Source organism: Typopeltis vanoorti, chromosome 12 (genome assembly GCF_054136105.1).
Source record: "Typopeltis vanoorti isolate ZY-2024b chromosome 12, IOZ_Tvanoo_1.0, whole genome shotgun sequence".
In the NCBI taxonomy this organism is placed as follows: Eukaryota; Metazoa; Arthropoda; class Arachnida; order Uropygi; family Thelyphonidae; genus Typopeltis; species Typopeltis vanoorti.
In genome coordinates this window covers 15,634,544-15,654,242 of record NC_143560.1, presented here as the reverse complement: position 1 = coordinate 15,654,242, position 19,699 = coordinate 15,634,544, and the positions used below count along the sequence as shown (strand labels likewise).

The following is a 19,699-nucleotide window of genomic DNA, read 5'->3' as shown; positions in this document are numbered from 1 at the left end:
AAGGATCTGAGAGGAACTGTTCATTTGTTTGCTGATGATGCAAAGTTGGGTAGAGCAATAGTGAATGAACATGATGTCAAAATTTTGCGGGATGATTTGGACAGATTGGAGGACTGGGCTAAGGAGAATGGATGTCAATTTAATGTAGCAAAGCATAAGGTTATGGGGTGAAAAGATTAGCAGCAGTATACCACATTGGTGGAAATGAACTCCAGGAGATTGAAAGGGCCAGGGATTTGGGAGTGTTGGTGGATAAGGAGTTGAAGTTTAGGGGGACACATTGCAAAAGTCGCTAAATCAGCTCATCAAATCACTTGGTTACTGAAGAATATTTTGACGAGCAGAGACAAGCAAGTTATTGTTCCTCTGTATCAAGCCTTGATAAGACCCCATCTTGACTACTGTGTCCAGATCTGGGTCACCAGGGTTTCTTCTTGATGGGAAGGAGGTGGAGAGGATCCAGAGGCGAGTGACCAAGATGATAGCAGGTCTATGGAATGAACCTTATGAGAACAGGTTGAAGATTTGTGGGTTGCAGAAATTGGTTGATAGGCAGAAAAGGGGTGATATGATTGAGACATTCAAATTACTGAAGGGTTTCTATAAGATTAATTCAGAAGATATTTTTCAGAACAGGACTGGTGGTGGGAGGACTAGGGGCCATCCATGGAAACTAGGCAAGAGTGTGGTTAGCAAGGGTGTTAAAGCTAGGTTTTTTTACTTGGAGAGTGGTGAATGAGTGGAATAAGCTGTCAGTCTGTTGTGGGTGCCATGACTGTGAATGAGTTCAAGGCAAAGTATGATAGATACTGTGTGGATGTTGAATAGTTGTTCTTGATGATGTTTAGGGTCTCCCTTGATGAGTCTAAGGACTCCTTGGAATCGCCCGTAATAATAATCATCATAGTTTATTCACAATGTGATACAATGTGAAAAGAAATTTATATTAAAAATTAAATATAGCAAATTATGGTCTTCCAAGTCTCTCTATCTTGAGCTAACTGGTAGATGTCAGATGGAGTTTTACAGTTCAGCCTATGGTTTCACATACGTATTGCCAAAATTGTTTGCATGGTCTTCCTCTACTGTGATTGCCATCATCTGGTTTGTACAGGATGAGGGATTCCAAAATGGGTGAGACTTCAGGATGTCTGAGTTGATGCCCAAGCCATCTGAGTTGTAGTTTTTTTGACTATATTGACAAGTCATTCTTGCCTAGCCAGATTTAGTACAGCAGAGTTAGTGACACAGTCCAAAGTGGCCAAGGATCAGTCTGAGACATGTAGTTCCAAAGGAGTTAATTAGATCTGTAGTTTTGTTTTTTTTGGTGCTTATTGTCCAGAATTGAGAACCATACAAGAAAATGGATCTACTGGTTGCATGGTATTTTTGTATTTAATAATACTAATCATGATTTCCAGATGGGCCAGAGTTTGTTATGGAAGACTAGAGCCAGCTGTTTACGTTTTCTAATATAATTTTCTGTATTGCTGATGTATGATCCAAGGTATTGAAAGTCCTTTACTTTTTCCAAGGGTTTATTGTTGATATGAAGAATAAAGTTTTCACAACCTATTGAGAATACTTTGAACTTTTGGATGTTGATCTGCAGACCAATAAGTTTAGCCTGTGCCTCTAGTACACTGAGATGTTTTTGTGCATTTGTTGGTTCTGTATCAATAAGTATAACATCAGCAAAGCTAAGATCAGTTTTTGCATGGCATGGGTGGATGTTCTAATGTTAAAACCAAGATCTTCTGTGTTGATGGTCTGGAAGATGTAGTCCAAGCATACTAAAAACAAATGATACTATATCGAACAATAAAAACCTCATGTTGCTTCTCTCAGTCATGCTGCTTGAGACACTTATCCTTCAAAAATTCAACCTCCTTCCAATCCACATGACTATAATTAAAATCTCCAATTAGAGTTACCTGTTCTTTATATGTCCAACTAATTTGCCCAAGCATTTCAAGACTAATGCTCTCACTATTCCAAGGCATATAACTACTTTTCGGTATAACTCATGATTTCACAATGGACAATGCAATTCACAATATTATTGCATTATCCATGCCTAAGTAGGGCTTAAATTAAGAGTATGCTGAATGCTAAAGAAATATCTACGCTTCCTTAGCAATTTCTGTCACCATTCATTTTTGTTGGGGATGAATTTAATGGCTTGGTGTGAGACCATCGCCTTACTTATTGGAGGCCTTGAACATGGAACATTTTCAAGTTCCTTCTAATTATTAAAGGTGAGGGCTATAGTATGTTTCACTGCATAACCATTCTTCATTATTAACCAAATGCCATTAGTTACTTCCAAGATCCAAAACATCATCTCCTCTTATATCTCAATCCAAAGTTCAATTCTTTCTGAAATTCCTTTGAAATGATTATATTCTTTCCGTAAATTACATCTCCTTCTATGAATGTTTACTGATTTCAGACTATGTCTACAAAATTAAAATTACCAAGATATTCACATGCTGTGTACTCCATTTCATTGGCATTTGCTATTGTCTTTGGGTACGGAAATCATACCGTGCAGCAACCAATTCAGATAACTTAGCTTATTAATCTCAACTGTATAACAAAGATTCTAGTCTATTACTGGCAATACTATCCACATCCTTGGACCTCATCGGTTTATAAAACATCTATGCTGTTTCAGTCATTCTTTGATTCCCTATAACAACACACTTCACATGGAATGGCCAAGCTATTTTCACCTGATAAATGTCTTCTTTTTTTGGGGGAGGGGGAAAAACATTAGGTATAACAATACCGATAATAAACTAGATGTTTCTTTATATTAATGCCAGAAATATCAGAAATAAAGAGAATGAATTTGCAACATTGTTAGTCCTCAGCCAGTATAGAGATATTGAATCAGTGAAATGTGATTAACAGAAGAAATGTCAGAAATAGGAGGCTTTGCATATTTCAACAGAACAGTGATATGGTGTGATGGAGTGAAATTATGATAAACAATGAGTTTGTATTCTATCAGAGTAGAGAATTTACATTGATGGTTTTAAGAGTATATGGTGTGAGGCAGATAGGATAGTTGCTATACGCCAGTGAACACAAAGGGTAATGTGCAAGAATTGTTTAGGCAGATAAATATGGCAAGTGTAAAATGAGCGATCATTATGGGAGATAACAAGGGAAAAAAGAAACAACGCTTGAAAATATACAATACTTTAGGCCCACATTATTATATGGCAGTGAAATTTGGGCAATAAACAAACAAGATAAACAAAGAATAAAAACAAGTGAAATACACATTATTTGATCAAAAAAGGAACAAAGACATTTTAAAATAACTAAAAACAAAATCAAAAGAAGAAGAACTATACAATTATAAACAAAACCTCAAAAAAGAATAAGGAGACCGGAACAGACCAATATGGTCTATACCCGTAATTATTGTTATGATGTTGACAGGGGAACCAAACTTATGAAGGACATATGCCTTATGCAACATACAGCAGAGAGAGAGAGAACATAAGGATCCGAGTGGAGCAGAGATGTAATCCTTGTTCATGGTGGTAAACTTGCTCATGGTCACTTTTACATGGTGGTAAAAGTAACCATGCAGTGGTCACTCTTACCACATATCAGATTTTAAGGAAGCTGTATATAAGGGATAATCATAAAACTAAGAATGGTACAGTTCCATGGATGGGGGAGGAGGAGAGAGACCAGCAGTGCATGAGAGCTGGTTAAGAAATCTTTATCAGCAGAAATGACAAACTGCATACCTCAAGTAAAACAGATAATATGATTTGGTGTAAAGTAATCACTAATGAAATTAAACAGGAAATGAAGCTGAAGAAAGAGGTTACTGAAGGAAAAGTATAAAGAGCAAGGTGGAGAGCATTTACTTTTTTTTTTGCAAAAGGTATTTGACATAGTGCCACATCATATGCTAATATTTAAGTTACAACATATGGATTTCAATATTAGTTCAATAAACTGGATTGAAATAGGCTATCTGACAGATAACAGACAGCTATATATATAAGGGATTGATAATGAGGAAATGAAACTAAAGTGGGGTTCCACAGCACTCAGTACTGGCACTTCTTTTATATCAATGATATCAGCACTAGACTGCAGAGAGATATTCAGCTGTTTACAGATTATATGAAGCTTAGGATGGTTATTATTAATAATAGTTCTGATGTTGTGGCCCTTCAGAAGAATTTCAACATGTACAAGGATATCAGTTTAATGTTACTAAATGCAAGATGCATTGTTGGTGGAATTATACCAGAGGAAGTGAAGGAGACAAGGGATCTTGGCATGATGGCTGACAGAAAGAAATTTGAAGTTTAAGGGATATATCATGAAGGCAATGAAAGTAAACTAGAGGAATGTTGACTTGCAGAGATAAAGAGTGTAAACTCAGCTGTAGAAAACTCTGATTAGACTAATCTGGATTACTGTGCTCAGATGATCCATACACCAGGATTTGAAGATGAAATAACCTTGGAGAAGGCATGGACACAGACAACAAAAATGATATAGGTAATGAACAATATTGGTTATGGCAACAGACTGAGGTGTCATAACCAAACAGACTGAGTTGCCATTTGTGCAAACTGCAGAGCTTGATCAATAGAAGACAAAGGGGGTGATATAATCGAGGCAATAATGTTGAGAGAAATTTATCAGACTGACCTTGGGGGAATTTTTTATATATGGTGAAACAAGGAAGGAATGAACAAGGAATGATTCCTTGAAGATGCAAAAGGAAGTGGTGAATAAGGGGGCGAGAAGTAGATTTTTTTAAACTGGAAGGGAAAGATCATGGAATGCACTGACTAAGAGGGTTGTGAGAGTGTGGCCAGTGTAAGAAGTATTCAATGTGTTATCTAAGATGGATCTATGATGATACTTGACTTCAAGAAGGTCCTGAATAATAATTTATTATCATCGTCATTATGGACTCTACAGAATGAAAAGAAATTCTTATTGCACATTCTTTATATATTCTTCTATAAAATCTATTCTCAAAGTCAACATTTCACAGTTCTTATATCATCTTGGTTATTTGCTATAATACTCTCCAGACAGTAATCCAAATGTGGTTTAATCAAAGCTTCATGACCTTGCAACATGTCTCCTGACTTTCAATGTCTTATCTACTGTCCTTATCTTCTCCTCTTCATGAAATATAGTTCTATTATCATCATATACAGCTTCCATCTCTGATTTATAAAGTTGAAACCTTACACTCAGCCATAATAAATAGGTGTCCTCACTTACCTTATCAGTATGTTCCAGCTTCATACTGCTTATGTGTCAAAATTCTGCAATTTCTGATCCAGTAGTATAATTACGCATATAAACCGAACCACAGCTTCTAATCAACAGGACATCTGTAAAATTGACTAACCAGAATACTTCAAACAACATACTAGTAATATCAGAATCACATCACTTGAATTTGTGAATTCAATTGCACTTTATTACTCTTTTGCGCTCCTTCATAAAATAAAATTTCCTTGAACTATGCTCTCTAATATTCTCTCCAGCTTATTGGCATACTGATATGCAATTCATCTCCTCTCTCTCTCTAGAATACAAAATGAAGATAGGTTCCAGAATTCAAGGAGCTTTCCCTTAATTGCTTCATGGAATAGAGGCATTTGAGAATTAATTATTATACAATAAAATGCGCATTTAATAATAATAATAATGAAATGAATCCATTGGTTAATGGGATTGTTTGTGGCAGGTTATTAAAAATTTAAATGTAGAATTGAAATTAAAGGCAATTCACCATTAAATTAAGGGAAAGAGAGGGGGAGAAACAGACAAGATTTCAAACATATTAAAAGGAGCTGTATGTTAAGTGATGACAATTAAAAGGAACATCATGAAAAAAAAAAATTTCTGACCTGATTTAATTTCCAACTCTTCTGTTTTTGATTTACAACAGAAGAGTTGGAAATCAAAAACAGATGGAAAGAATACTGTGAGGAACTGTACAGCAGAGTGGATAAAGAAAATGTGGAGCCCTCCCACCAGGAAAATTTTGATTTGGAACCTCCTCCACTTAGGCATGAAGTCAAAAGAGCAGTTAAGCAGCTCAACAGCAATAAGGCCCCAGGTGCAGATGAAATCCCAGCAGAATTAATTAAGGCCACAGGGGGTAGAGGGATAAGAGTGTTTCATTGATTGATTACAAGGATATGGGAGACAGGATCATGGCCTAAAGACTGGAAGAAGTCAGTTTTCATACCACTACATAAGAAAGGTGATATGAAGGCATGTAAGAATTATAGAACTATTAGTTTGATATCTCATGCAAGCAAAATTTTATTGAAGATCATGTTAAATAGAATTGTGGCCAAAGTTGAGGCAGAGATGCCTGAGGAACAAGCTGGTTTTAGGAAAGGTAAAGGCACCAGAGATCAGATCCTTTGCCTTAGACAGATCATAGAAAAATATAAAGAATTCAGACTCCCTCTGGTAATGTGTTTCTTAGATTACTCTAAAGCTTTTGACTGTATTGAGCATGTGAAACTGTGGGAAGTAATGAAAAGAATGGGTTTTCCTCAACACGCTATCAGGTTGATAGCCAACTTGTATAAGGAGCAATCACGCGTGAAGCAATGGATGAGCGCAGGACAGGAATTAGGATAGGAGGTAGATTGATCAGTAATCTGAGGTATGCTGATGATACAGTACTCCTTTGTAATGACATGGAAGAACTAGGACTAATTCTTGACAAAGTTAACAAGATCAGTAATAACAGAGGACTTCAACTCAATCCTAGCAAGACAAAGATTATGGTTCTCAAAGGAAATACAAACAGAGAAGCTCTTGAGAAACAAGTGTACCTTAATGGAGAAAGAATTGAGGAAGTCAGCAAGTTTGAGTACCTGGGATACATTATTAATGTGAAGAATTGCTGTTCAGAAGACATAAGAAAAAGGTTAGGAATGGCTAAAACAACAGTCAGAGACCTGTCTAAAATCTGGAAGGATGGATCTATCTCCATGGAAACAAAGTTGAGGATTTTGGATGCAGATGTTTTTCCAACAGCGACTTATGGATGTGATACTTGGAACCTAAAGAAGTCAGATAAGAAACGGATATCTGCTTTTGAGATGTGGTGTTACAGAAGGCTGTTGAGGATATCATATACTGAAAGGCATACAAATGAATGGGTGTTAGAAAAGATCAGCACAACTTTAAGGCTTCTTAAGGATATTGACAGAAGAAAGTTAAAATATTTTGGACACATAGAAAGGATGAAAGGGGGACTTCTCAGAACAGTAATAGAAGGCAAAGTTCCTGGAAAAAGAGGCAGGGGTAGACCATCAATGAGATGGATGGATGGCATATGTGGAGTGACTGATCTTCAGAGAGTTGAGGCCATCAGAAAAGCAAACAACAAGACTACATGGCGAGGCCTGGTGTGGCAAATCACCGAGCATCAGAGTGGCCATATGGCATCTGTAGATGCCCAGTGAAGATAGTAGTAGACCTGATTTAAAAAAATGAAAGAAAAAAGGATATTATCATAAAACAGGTATCCCAAGAATCACATAATGCCTATACTCCCTCTGCTTACTGACACTCACTTTTGCTACCAAACTCCACTCATTCACCATTCTATCTACACTCTTACTCAACACCAGCCTGGTTGGCCAAGTGGTTAATATATCTGCTCTCCAGCCAAGAAGCTGTGGGTTCGAATCCCACCAAGGGCATGAATGTTTGTGATTGCCTACTGACCAATTACTATATGTGCTGCTGTGACCCATGTCCTGGTGCAGTATGGCCCTTGATGTCTTTGCATCATAAAGAAATCAAAGCAAATCTTACACAACTTCAAGATGTGATCCCTTGCTATTTACACTCCAGTAATTTACTGTAAAAGTTTCTTTTGCATCTATTCTATAACATCTCTTTAGCAGCATGTCTATCATTTTCTCTCTCTCTTCTGCCTATTTACCAATTTTTGTAATCAGCAAACCTATCTATCCTCTTAGGGAGCATTCAACAGGCCTGTTACCACTTTGGTCACCTGCCTCTGAATCCCCTCCATGTACAAGAAACTGATGCAACCAGATCAGTGCAGTGGTCTAGATGAAATTATGTGGAAGCCTTATAAAGAGATAACTTCCAGACACTATTTGTTAGTATGTTTATCAACATTCTAATAATCATTTGTGCTATCCTGTCCACTTTTGTAATATGTCCCATGAGCTCTCTTGTCCACTATCATCCCAAAACATCCTAGATATTCACTTTAAAATATTATCCCCAATATCATTAAATATATATACATTAAACAGCCAGTAGTCCAAGTAGAAAAGAGAGACTGATCCACTACTGAGTCTCTGTAGCTCAGTCAGTATAGAAAAAGCCCTTTGGTCGGAAAGACCTGGGTTCGATTCTCATCAGTGACATGAGAACCTTTATCTGGGGGTTTACACACCTGGAAACTCGGGTTTTTCATCCCCCAGAACACACATGAATACGTCCCAGCCATATGCCTGTCCTGATCCAGGATAAAATTGGGGGATTGGGGAAAGTAATGGTGAACTACCCTGTAAAAATCTCACCAGGAATACTTTGTGAGCAATGCCTACAAAGTCACCTAATGTCAGAAACAACTGAAAGGGAAAACCAGGCAATCCACTACTGATAACCTGCCTTTATCTTACTTCTGCTCAGCTTTATATTATTCTTGTATGTCTGTCAGTTATTATTCATCCCCATCTGCTCCAATTTATGTAAGAGATTTTCATGTGGTATCTTGTCACATAGCTTTGAAAAGTCAAGCAAATATCATGATGTAGACATTTCCTTTATCAAACTTGGGTGTCACTTTACTATAGAAGATGAATAAATTAAGATAAGGCTTCCTTCACTAAGTCATGCTACTTCCTATAGTAGTCCAGAATTCTGGACTTAATGTTTTCAAAATCTTAATCATCACTCCTGAGGCACTAACAAGTGTATAATCTGCAAGCTTTATCTTTGAGCCTCTTTTCTATATGGAATTATCTTGATCTCCTTCAAGCCAAAACATAAACAATCAGGCCAGATGACCCATTCTCTTGCACATTTTCTTATAATGCATGGGTAGATATCCCATCTGATCACAGGATTGTGTAATATCCTAAGCGTTTCCAGTTCATCTAATCTTTATTCTCATATTAAGTACCATCATGTCAGCCACTACACTATCCCCACCAAGAGGATACATCAATTACAAAGTGATCACTAAATAATTCAACTATTAACTCCGCTACTACTAATAGCAAGTTAATAGTTAATAATTCAACTATTAACTCCATTATTAGTAGTAGCAACTGCCATACATATTGCTCAGATAAACCATTATTTTTAGTAGATATTAGTGATACTGTTATATATACTTAGTGGTATTTTGTTTTTTTGTTTAATTTTGACTGTGTTGTTAAGTGGTGTTGTTTAGTTAACTATTATACTGTGCGATATACTTTCAGAAATGTTTTTCCATTATGGCACCGATGCGTACAAGAATAACTGTGACCAAGACATTGATTTTGATTGATATCAAAGTGGGATTTAATGCTGTGTAGCATAAGTTTAACATATTTGTTGCCAAGATGAATGGTTTGTGGTATGAGAGCAAGAATGGAGAAAATATCTGTCAAAAATGTTTTGTAAGCGACTATAAGAAATGCGAGTCATGTCAGGAATGAAAGAATGAAGGGATTAATATTACGGATATAAGGCAGGATTGTCAAAGTATTGTGGAGAATGTAGCAGTCGCAGTTTCTGCGTGTATAAATAAGGCTTGAAATAGCAAGACGGCAGTAACACCGCAACAGTGTCCAACAGTGAAAAGTTGATGGTCAGCATTATTTTACTCCTATTCTCAACAACTGTGATACATGGTATAAAAACAATCTTTTCTAGTGTAGAAAAATGGATAAATTTTTAACTGGACGTAAAAGGGAATCTGATGACTGTGGAGCAAATCGAAGGAAATACAGGAAGATGGTTTGATGTAAAATCAGGGGCAAGACAAGGATGCACGTTATCTCCACTCTTATTCATCATCTATATGTATCACATTATGAAAGAAAGTGGCATTAAACCAATATTGGAATTGGAGATGGGGTGTATGGAGAGGTAGCACCTTGGTATTGATGTCAGTCGCTGGTGTGCACTACCAACTCAAAAAGTTGGTAGTGCACACCAACAGCCACACCCCCAGTAAACCGCCTCGGCTGGCGGGCTAAACTAAGTGAGGGTATCAGCAATATACCCTCACTTATAAGTCTGGAATGGCCAAGATGGCAGGAGAATCAACATTGACTGATCAATGGCATGACAGCAAGATGTGCAGCACATCGAGGGCACACTCCTGACATCTAAGGGACTTGTGGCCAGCCATCGTGGAAGAGAACAGAGCCTCACCATGTATTTATCCATTGTCAATCATGAAACACACCATGTCACAATATGAAGTTAGAGATGTGGTTGAGACCTCTGCGACCATCAGCTCTTATAGCTACAGGGAAGAAGAACTTGAAACCGGGAATTGTAAGACAAGAACTACTAAGGTAGTGTATGAAGATGATATTCCTGAACTCTTCGGGGAGGATATTCTCAGATGTCCCTTGTCTGAAAACAAGGAGCAATCTCTTGAAAATAATAACATGGAACGTCAGAACACTCTATGAGGTGGGGAAATTAGACAACTTAATCCAGGAATTAGAAGTGATGAAGGCTGATATTGTAGGAATCAATGAAATGAGATGGACAGATACAGGCATAATAATAAGAAAAAAATCACACTATAGTCTATTCTGGAAGTGACCTACACCTTAACGGAGTAGTGCTTGTCCTAAGTAATAGAATTGCAAAATCTCTACATGGATATTGGCCCATAAATGACAGAATCATAACAGTCAAAATAACTGTGCAATCATTCAACTTGTATATTATCCAATATCACATGCACCAACCCAAGACCACCCAGATGAAGAGTTGGAACAATTTTATGAAGACATCCAAACTGCAATCTCTAGTGTTAAGTCCGATGATATTATTATAATGATGGGTGACCTAAATGCAAAAGTGGGTTCAGAAAAAATCTCATTTTGCATGGGAAACCAAGGGCTTGGAATCAGAAATGAAAGAGGTGAACGATTAATTCAATTCTGTGAAACGAATGACCTAATAATGGCCAGCACGCTATATTTAAACATCCTCCTAGGAGATTCTATATACATGGAAAAGCTCTGGGGACATCTATAGAAACCAAATTGATTATATAATAATAAGCAAAAGATTCCAAAATGCAATAACACAAACAAAAACATATCCTGGCAGACATAGGATCAGACCACAACCTAGTGATTGCAAAAATCAAAATAAAACTTAAGATACCAATCCAAGCATTCATAAGAGAAACTTATAATTCAGACTCATTTAACAACCAAGAAGTTAAAGACTGCTTTATAAAAGAATTCACAAAATCCCTTAACAAGTCTGACATCACAACTCACACAGGAAAAAAGGAATAAACATTGGATAAAGGAAAAAATATTAAAGTTGATGGAACAAAGAAAAAGTTAAAAAACATGAATATAAAAGCATTAATAAAGTAATAAAAAAAGAATGCAGGAAAGCGAAAGAGGAATGGATTAAGAACAAATGTACAGACATAGAAAACTTGACAGAAAACACAGAAGCAGAGAAATGTATGAAAAGATCTGAGAAATGAAAAGCTGGACAAATAAAGTAAATCACGCAAGTGCCATTAGAGACCATATTCTAATGGATAAAAAATAAATCATGGAAAGAGGGATTGAATACACAAGGAAATTATACGAGACAAAGAAATAATATTCTCAAACAGACTGATTTAGAAGGACCACCCATTTTACTTTGTGAAGTTGAAAACGCTGTCAGAAAACTAAAACCACATAAAGCTGCAGGAATAGATAATATCCAGAATGGTTGAGGACTCTCGATGGAGAAGGACTGAAATTGCTAACAAAAATTATGCAACAAAATATACGAGACTGGATTTCTACCCAAAGATAATAATCACTCAATTTTCATTCCAATCCCCCCCCCCCAAAAAAAAGCTACAAGATGTGAAGAGTTCAGGAGAATTAGCCTCATCAGTCAAGTATCAAAAATTCTATAAATTATGTATTTAGTTTAATCTTTTATCCAAGTGTAAGCAAACAAAGTTTGCACCTGAAGTATGACTTAAGTTCTCATCACTTTCCTTAGTATTCCATAATGCAAAGCACATCTTGCGGACATGTATAATGCTATGCATTATGGGAAGGATCGCAGACCAGTTTCGACCTATATTGAGGTCTCTTCAGCTGGAGCCAGACCCAGAGGTGATATCAAGGTTGAAGCAATGCAGAACTCATATTTCCATATGCCAGTTGCCAAAAGGTGTCACACCTTATTATTAAATTACTCTGGATTAGAGAAAGATGTTGGAAGATTTTTCCCCACTTGGTTAGACTATAAATTATATATTTAGTTTAATCCTTTATCCAAGTGTAAGCAAACAAAGTTTGCACTTGAAGTGATGAGAACTTAGTCCACCTTTGCCCATCCTGAAGATACTTCGACTTCAACGTTAAACATGAGCAATTAATTGAAATCCTTTCAAAAATAGGGATACACAGAAAAGACATTAAACTAATAACTAATCTTTACTGGGAACAGACTGCATCTTTGAGAATAAATTGAGAGACCTCAAAAGAATTCCCAGTTCAAAAAGGTGTGAGACAAGGCTGTGTCTTGTCTCCAATTCTCTTCAACCTGTACACAGAAGAAATATTTAATAAAATTAGTAACCTCAAAGGAATCACTACAGGGGGCAAAAATATTAATAACCTAAGATATGCAGATAACATGGTTCTTCTAGCTGAAAACAAATATAACCTCAAGACTCTTATAGATGAAACCCTCAAGTACAGCAAACAGTATAGCCTCAGTTTCAACTTTAAAAAGGCAAAAATCGTGATAATTTCAAGAGAAAAGGAAATACCAAAAATATGCATCAATATAAAAGGAAATAAATTAGAACAGGTGCAAACATACATATACCTTGGACACTTGATCACAGAGAATGGCAGACAGAAGATGAAATTAGAAAAAGGATTGAAATTGCAAGGTCAACTTTCAACAATATAAAAATTTACTGACATCTAGGGAATTAAATCTGAAAACAAGACTAAGAATCTCCAAATGTTACATATGGTCCACATTATTATACGAAGTAGAGACATGGACACTTTCCAATCTGAGTGGAAAAAACTGAAGGCCTTTGAAATGTGAATGCTGAGAAGAATTATGAGGATATCATGGAAAGACAAAAAAGACAAATGATACAATAGTACTAGAGATGGTAAGCATAAACAGGTGCATGATAAAAGAAATTAAAAAGAGAAAAAGTCAGCTATTTTGGATATATTCTGAGACATAACTGCCTACAAAGGACACTTCTTGAAGGAACTGTTGAGGGAAAGAGAAGGAGAGGAAGACAAAGACAGCAGAGAGGCACAGAATAGGACATGGTGGAGATGCATGGTAGTCGATCTCTTGTCGGGAAAAGACACCAGACAGGACAGGAATCAGAGATATCAAACTTAGCTCTTTGCTTTATGCAGATGACGATGTACTCCTAAACACATCCAGTGCAAGTCTCCAAGATTCTCTAAATTGTATCACAGCTGTAACAATAAAAAGACCAAAACTATGAAAATAGGCAGGAACATAAAACACTTCAGCTGCATTCTTAATGGAGAACACTCACTAGAATAAGTAAAATATTTCAGATATTTGGGCACAGTTTTTAGTGAAGATGGCAATTAAATTTGGAAATAGACAACAAGATAAGCATAGCTGATATGGTGAGCAGCTAGATGAATAAATATATACAAAATGAGAGAGAAATTAGCCAAAACATTAAACTAGCATTATACAAGACAGTGTTCAAGCCAATTTTAAGTTATGGATCTGAGAGCTAGGTCAGAAACAAAGCACTTAATCAAAGACTGGAGACCACAGATATGAGAGTTCTGAAAAAATAATTAGGAGAGTGAACAGATAGCAGAATCCATTAAAAATGAAGATATTAGAAAGGAACCTGACATTGTCAGCATTCAAGAATGTTTGAATGGGGCTAATCTATAGTATGGAAACTTGAATAGAATTATTATTATTATTATTCCTGATACCTCCAAGGAGTCCGAAGACTCATCGCAGGAGGGCACCTACAACTGTCTCAACCACTACACCGAACCTCTACTACGAATCATCTCCATCAACCGCCCACCTCCACCACCACCACAACTGGTATTCTATGTCTGTAAATTGCGTGTGTTCTGAAGGGCCAATTTGTCTGTATGTGGGATGAAAAACCAGAGTTTCAGGGAGAAAAAAGTATGAGATCGGCTAACTCACCTTCGATTGAAATTGTCCAGATAAAGATTCTTCCCGTCACGATGAGAATCGAACTTAGGCCCATTCCAAACGAAAGGTGCAATAGGTGAATGGGTGAGGAAAGGTTAGCAAAACAGGTTATTGATACCAAGATAGCAGGAAGTGCCTCAGAAGATATGACAATATAGTGCTCACAATACATTAATTTGGAGGAAAATTGTTGACAGGAGATTAATAATAATGTAAACATAATCATGTAGTGCTGTCATAGTAGCCTGAATACCCCTTGTGGGCACATAGCAGGAAAATGATGATCTCAGCTGTAAATGTGAATGTCAGTCTCTTAGGTCCAGTTAATATTATAAAAATTTAAATCAACCACCATTATAATCTCATGTGAAGTTTCCATTCCAAGAGTCTGTACACTTTGGTCTTCTTATCTTATAACACGATAATATCAACAACTAATATCAAATAACCTCTTCTATTAATCATAACATGCACCAAATTATATCAGTTTGAATTACTTCCGATCTACCACATTCACAGTTTTAAAACTTTGAGATATTAATACAACAAACCTCCATGGAGCAACACAGTCATCCTGTTAGGTCTTACTCAGCAAGCAACAACATATTATATTGAATCTTAAAAACTTGTTTACGTTCTCAGCATTCACAACACACTTCACTCACTCAACCACTCTCTATTATAAAAAATTATATAATTCTTATTTCCCTCTTCATCACACCTTTACACAACTTCCTGGGATAGCCTCTAATTCTCTCTAATACATTTTCCAATCCATGTATAATTCCTCCTGTGCTAAGTAGTAAAATCCCCTAACTTAAGCATCTCTATTATATCACCTTTTTTTCACCTATCCACTAAACTCTGCAATTTCAATTCACTATCTTTCCATAACTAGCATTGTCACCCATCACCCGTATAATCTTAAGTTTCGTCTATCATTAATATTAACTGCAACCTCACCCATTCACCAAACCTAAAAGTATATTTAAATCGGCCAACTAGGCTGGCAATAATTAATTGCCAGCTGGTTGGCCGAGTGGTTAGTGTATTCGCTCTCCAGTCAAAAGGATGCGGGTTCGAATCCAGCCGTGGGCATGGATGTTTGTGATTGTCTGTAAAAATACTGGTGGTGGCCAGTGGTAGATGGCATTGGTGTAGATGATGAAGGTAGTTGCGGTTGGTGGAGATGGGAGTTGTAGAGTAGGTGCCCTTCCTTGATGAGTCTTTGGACTCCCTAGAGGTATTACGTAATAATAATAAACAACAATACTTCAATCTTTCTGATGGGAGTTAAAAGTAGCATCACTCCTTATAACTCTCCCCAACTTTGCATCATCAGCAAACAACTAAAGATCCTCTTTCAATCCGCATAAAATATCATTACCAAATAAGTTAAACAGCAGGTCCCAAAAACAGAACCTTGCTAAATACCACTGATTACCTTTATTTTGTGAGCTACTACCTCATCATACACAACTTGATAGTACTGTTGAGACAGAGAAAACCATTCCAATTAACCAATTAGTTATTCATCATCTTCTTTCCCAGCTTGTACACTAACTTGTCTGGTGACAATTTATCAAATGCCTTTGCAAAGTGCAAGAATATCACTGGTATGAGTCTTCCTTGTCCAATACATCTGTCACTTTATCATACAATGCAAATAGATTGCTAAAGCAAAACCTACCTTCAGGGGCTAGATTTAAGGTAGTTGTAGTCCCTAAGCTACATCTTTTAAGAGGCACACTCTATTAAGCAAATTTTAGGTTATCTATACTGAAGCAGAAGCATCTGAGACCTAGCTGTAGCTTGTATATAAATCCAGCCCTGCCATTCACAAACCTATACTGGCCATGATATGTCCATATGATGACATATGGACATAATGTCCATATATGACAATCTTATATCCCTCAATTTAATCCTATATTTTATTTGTAACTAACTGCCCCAATACCTGAATTACAACTGCAGATGTACAGACTGGTCTATCTATAATCAAAAACTTCTGTCCTATAACCAACCAATGCTTGTGCCATGGTACTATTTTGCTTCCTTTTCACAGCAATTCTCATTAACCAATACAGGCATAGCTATGTCTTTTACACAGTCTCTAAAAATCATTTGATGCATTGATTCTTTCAGTTCTAATCCCTGTATCAGTCACCTTCCTACTACATGTTTCACAGTATCATGACAGTTTGATATTACTCAACGAGTTAATTTTGATATTACTGACAAAGTGCTCATTAAATACTACAACTATATCCTTTGCCAATGTCACCCGTCCATTATCACTAGTCACTTTTCTAATCTGCATTTCACTGTACTCATGTATCTGTTCACTACCAACTGTTTGGCATCTCCCCATAATATCTTTTACCACGATACTTGCCTTATTTCACTGTTTATTTAATTTAATTCAAAATATCTTTGTCAGAAAACAAAGTCTCAGTTATTAGCTTGGCTCTGAACCAAAGTATGCAGTTACCAGAAACTCTTCATCTCTCTTCCCATAACTTCCATAATTAATGTATAAAAAGGCAGACTGTTCAACTTATTCCATCCTGTACTATACCTATAATCATATTCAATGCCACAACAGTAAGCATAAAATTCATACAACACATTTACATCCTGATTTTCCAGACACCCCAAATTACATTCTCCAACTGCTTATGAAACATTATTTAGTCTCTACCACTGCATGTTGATATATTTCTCAAACACCTATTACTATACTAATTAAGGTACTATTTTAATAATTATATGCTACATAATAATGTAAATGTAATACTTTATTCTTCACTCTCTACAGTTCTTTTTTCTCATACTTTACTGTAATTTGGCTCATACTTTACTGTAATTCTAGACAAGCTTTTGAGTGGATAACATCTCAGCTCTCTAGCCTGAAGGTTTTAAATCTCACTATGTTTGTGAATGTCTTTATATGATTTTCAGTCATCCATGCAAGACACTAAATGGTTTAATGGATGCCTTAATTAACCTTTCACACTTAATTCACATTTAAAAATTGAAATGCATATTCCTTTTCAGTTTGGCTTCATCAAACCAGTATAATATTGTATGTATATTATACTTGACAAGAGATTATATTCTTATTTAATCCTTACCTAAGGTACAAGCAAACACAACTCCTACATCTGGTTCATTTACTCTGCTTGATGAGTTACCCAGTTCAAGTATCCAGTTGTATCAATCTGTTTTGGTTGGCCACAGTTTACAGCTCATTTAAGTTGTTTTGTTTATAATCAAGACTATCAGGTTATATCTGATGAACAAACTATTCAATTTTGCAATCTCTCAAATCCATAAACTATGCTCATCTGTAAATGACTAGAAACAGCAATTACACTCTTCTTTGAACAACTAGAAACAATACATTCTTCTGAGAGCAACTAAGAATATGCAAAATATCCATGAGAAGATCTAAAATAACCATATTTCCTAACAAAGAAGGGCAAAACGTTTATGTTAAGAAAACGAAATTTGTTATTCCCACCCTGTAGAATTTTAAACCGAAATCTCTAATTGTACATTTATGTGGCCACGCACACATACACATTCCTGCTACCCACACGTTAATGTGAAACTTTCTCCTCTTTGGGTTGAGGAGTCCGTAAGTGCTATGAAGACTGGCAAGCCAGAAAATTAATAATTTGGCAGAAGGACGCCCGATAATCGGTTATGAAAGCAGACTATGAAGACGGCGTTGACAGTTAAGCAAAACTCAGATGCTTTATGAAGAGTAAACATATACATAAGATATTTATTGCATGTATGAGTAGATAATTTTGCGAACTTGCATCACAACTGTTCTGGATTGATTAATTTATAATTCCACTTTAAAATTGGCTGTTATTCATCCCCTGATGAACACTGGTTGATGGCGTGCCAGTCATCTGCCAAATGAAACTGCTGACTTCTCGCTCTTCCAAGAAATAAAACCTAAGCTTTCAAAGATGTGTTGTTGTGACAAGTGGAACGTTGATCAGTATTAACAATTGCCATTAAATGTTTACTTGTTTCCCAGAAGTTGTACGCACAAAAATTATTAAAGCAGCACATGTATAGCGTGCTGCTTTAATTAAAAAAAAAAAAGTGGAGGGGGGGGGGGGAGCGCTGACATATATACATCTTAACTTGGTATATTTTTTTATATTATATACCACCCAGGATGGAAAAAAAAAAAAAAAAAAGGCTACCACAAGTACTGAAATTTCATCTTCATTTCTTGAGAAATCACTTACGTTCCTTTTTCACAGTCATATATTACAATTGATTCATCATCACTGCTGGAAATAAGAGTGTCACCGTTAGGAGAAAAATCTAAGCTATTGATGCGATCAGTGTTCTCTCTAAATACTTTCGCTACTCTGAAACTTTGAACCACATGATCCACAAGCTTCATTTTCTCATTCAACATTTGAAATTCTGTTTCCCAAACATCCAATTATTTGGTTGTGTTTCTTTTCCTTCATTACATCTTTCAAATGCTTTACGCTATTAGATTTTCCAACAATGGCGGGAAATGTAAACGCTGATGACTACCTTTATTCTCATTGGTCATCACCAAAACGATATCGAAGTTAGTACTTATTTATATTATTAAACTTATAACATAACAAAAATTTCCGCTGATTGATTTCAATATGGAGTTAGTTTCTCATATTAAAACTGTTGGGTGTGTAAATGACCCATGGCATCATTGTTTACTTTTCAATGATCTTACTCTCGATAATAACCGAACTTTATTTCAAATAGCGCCAAAATCAATGCATGTTTAGTCAATGTATTCTGGAACACAGAAAAATAAAATAAAATAAATAAATAAATAAAATAAAAATCAACGAAATACCACGTTAGAATGGCAATTTTCGCGAATTAGCAGATATTTTGAAAGATAACTGACCACAGTCCACATTTACTCTTAGCAATCATGAGCAAAAACATGCAGGCTTTTACTTATATTGTTTTAAGCAAAAAACACCAATATCACTTGCGGCATGTCAAAATTTTGATTATTCCACTTACGCATCCCTCTCAAAAAATTATCTAAAAATTAAGAGTCCATAAAAATTTCCGTTTCTCTAAACAGTGAAATAAAAACAATGATATAAAGTAACAAAAATGATGGAGGAGTGTGTGTGTGTGTGTGTGTGTGCCCTTAAAGGCTGATAGCTAAAATGATATCGGG

General features: G+C 36.1%; 1 protein-coding gene across 1 annotated transcript in view; it reads right to left on the bottom strand.

The window, feature by feature from the left end:
- Window positions 1–19,028, bottom strand: part of LOC150100596 (WD repeat-containing protein 82-like) — a 131,669-nt gene extending 112,641 nt beyond the window's left edge. Inside the window, exon 1 of the mRNA XM_090401178.1 lies at window positions 18,753–19,028. Coding sequence (XP_090257304.1) covers window positions 18,753–18,928 — 176 coding nt within the window. The 5' untranslated portion in view covers window positions 18,929–19,028. The remainder of the gene's footprint in view (window positions 1–18,752) is intronic.
- Between the last annotated feature and the right edge of the window lie 671 nt (window positions 19,029–19,699).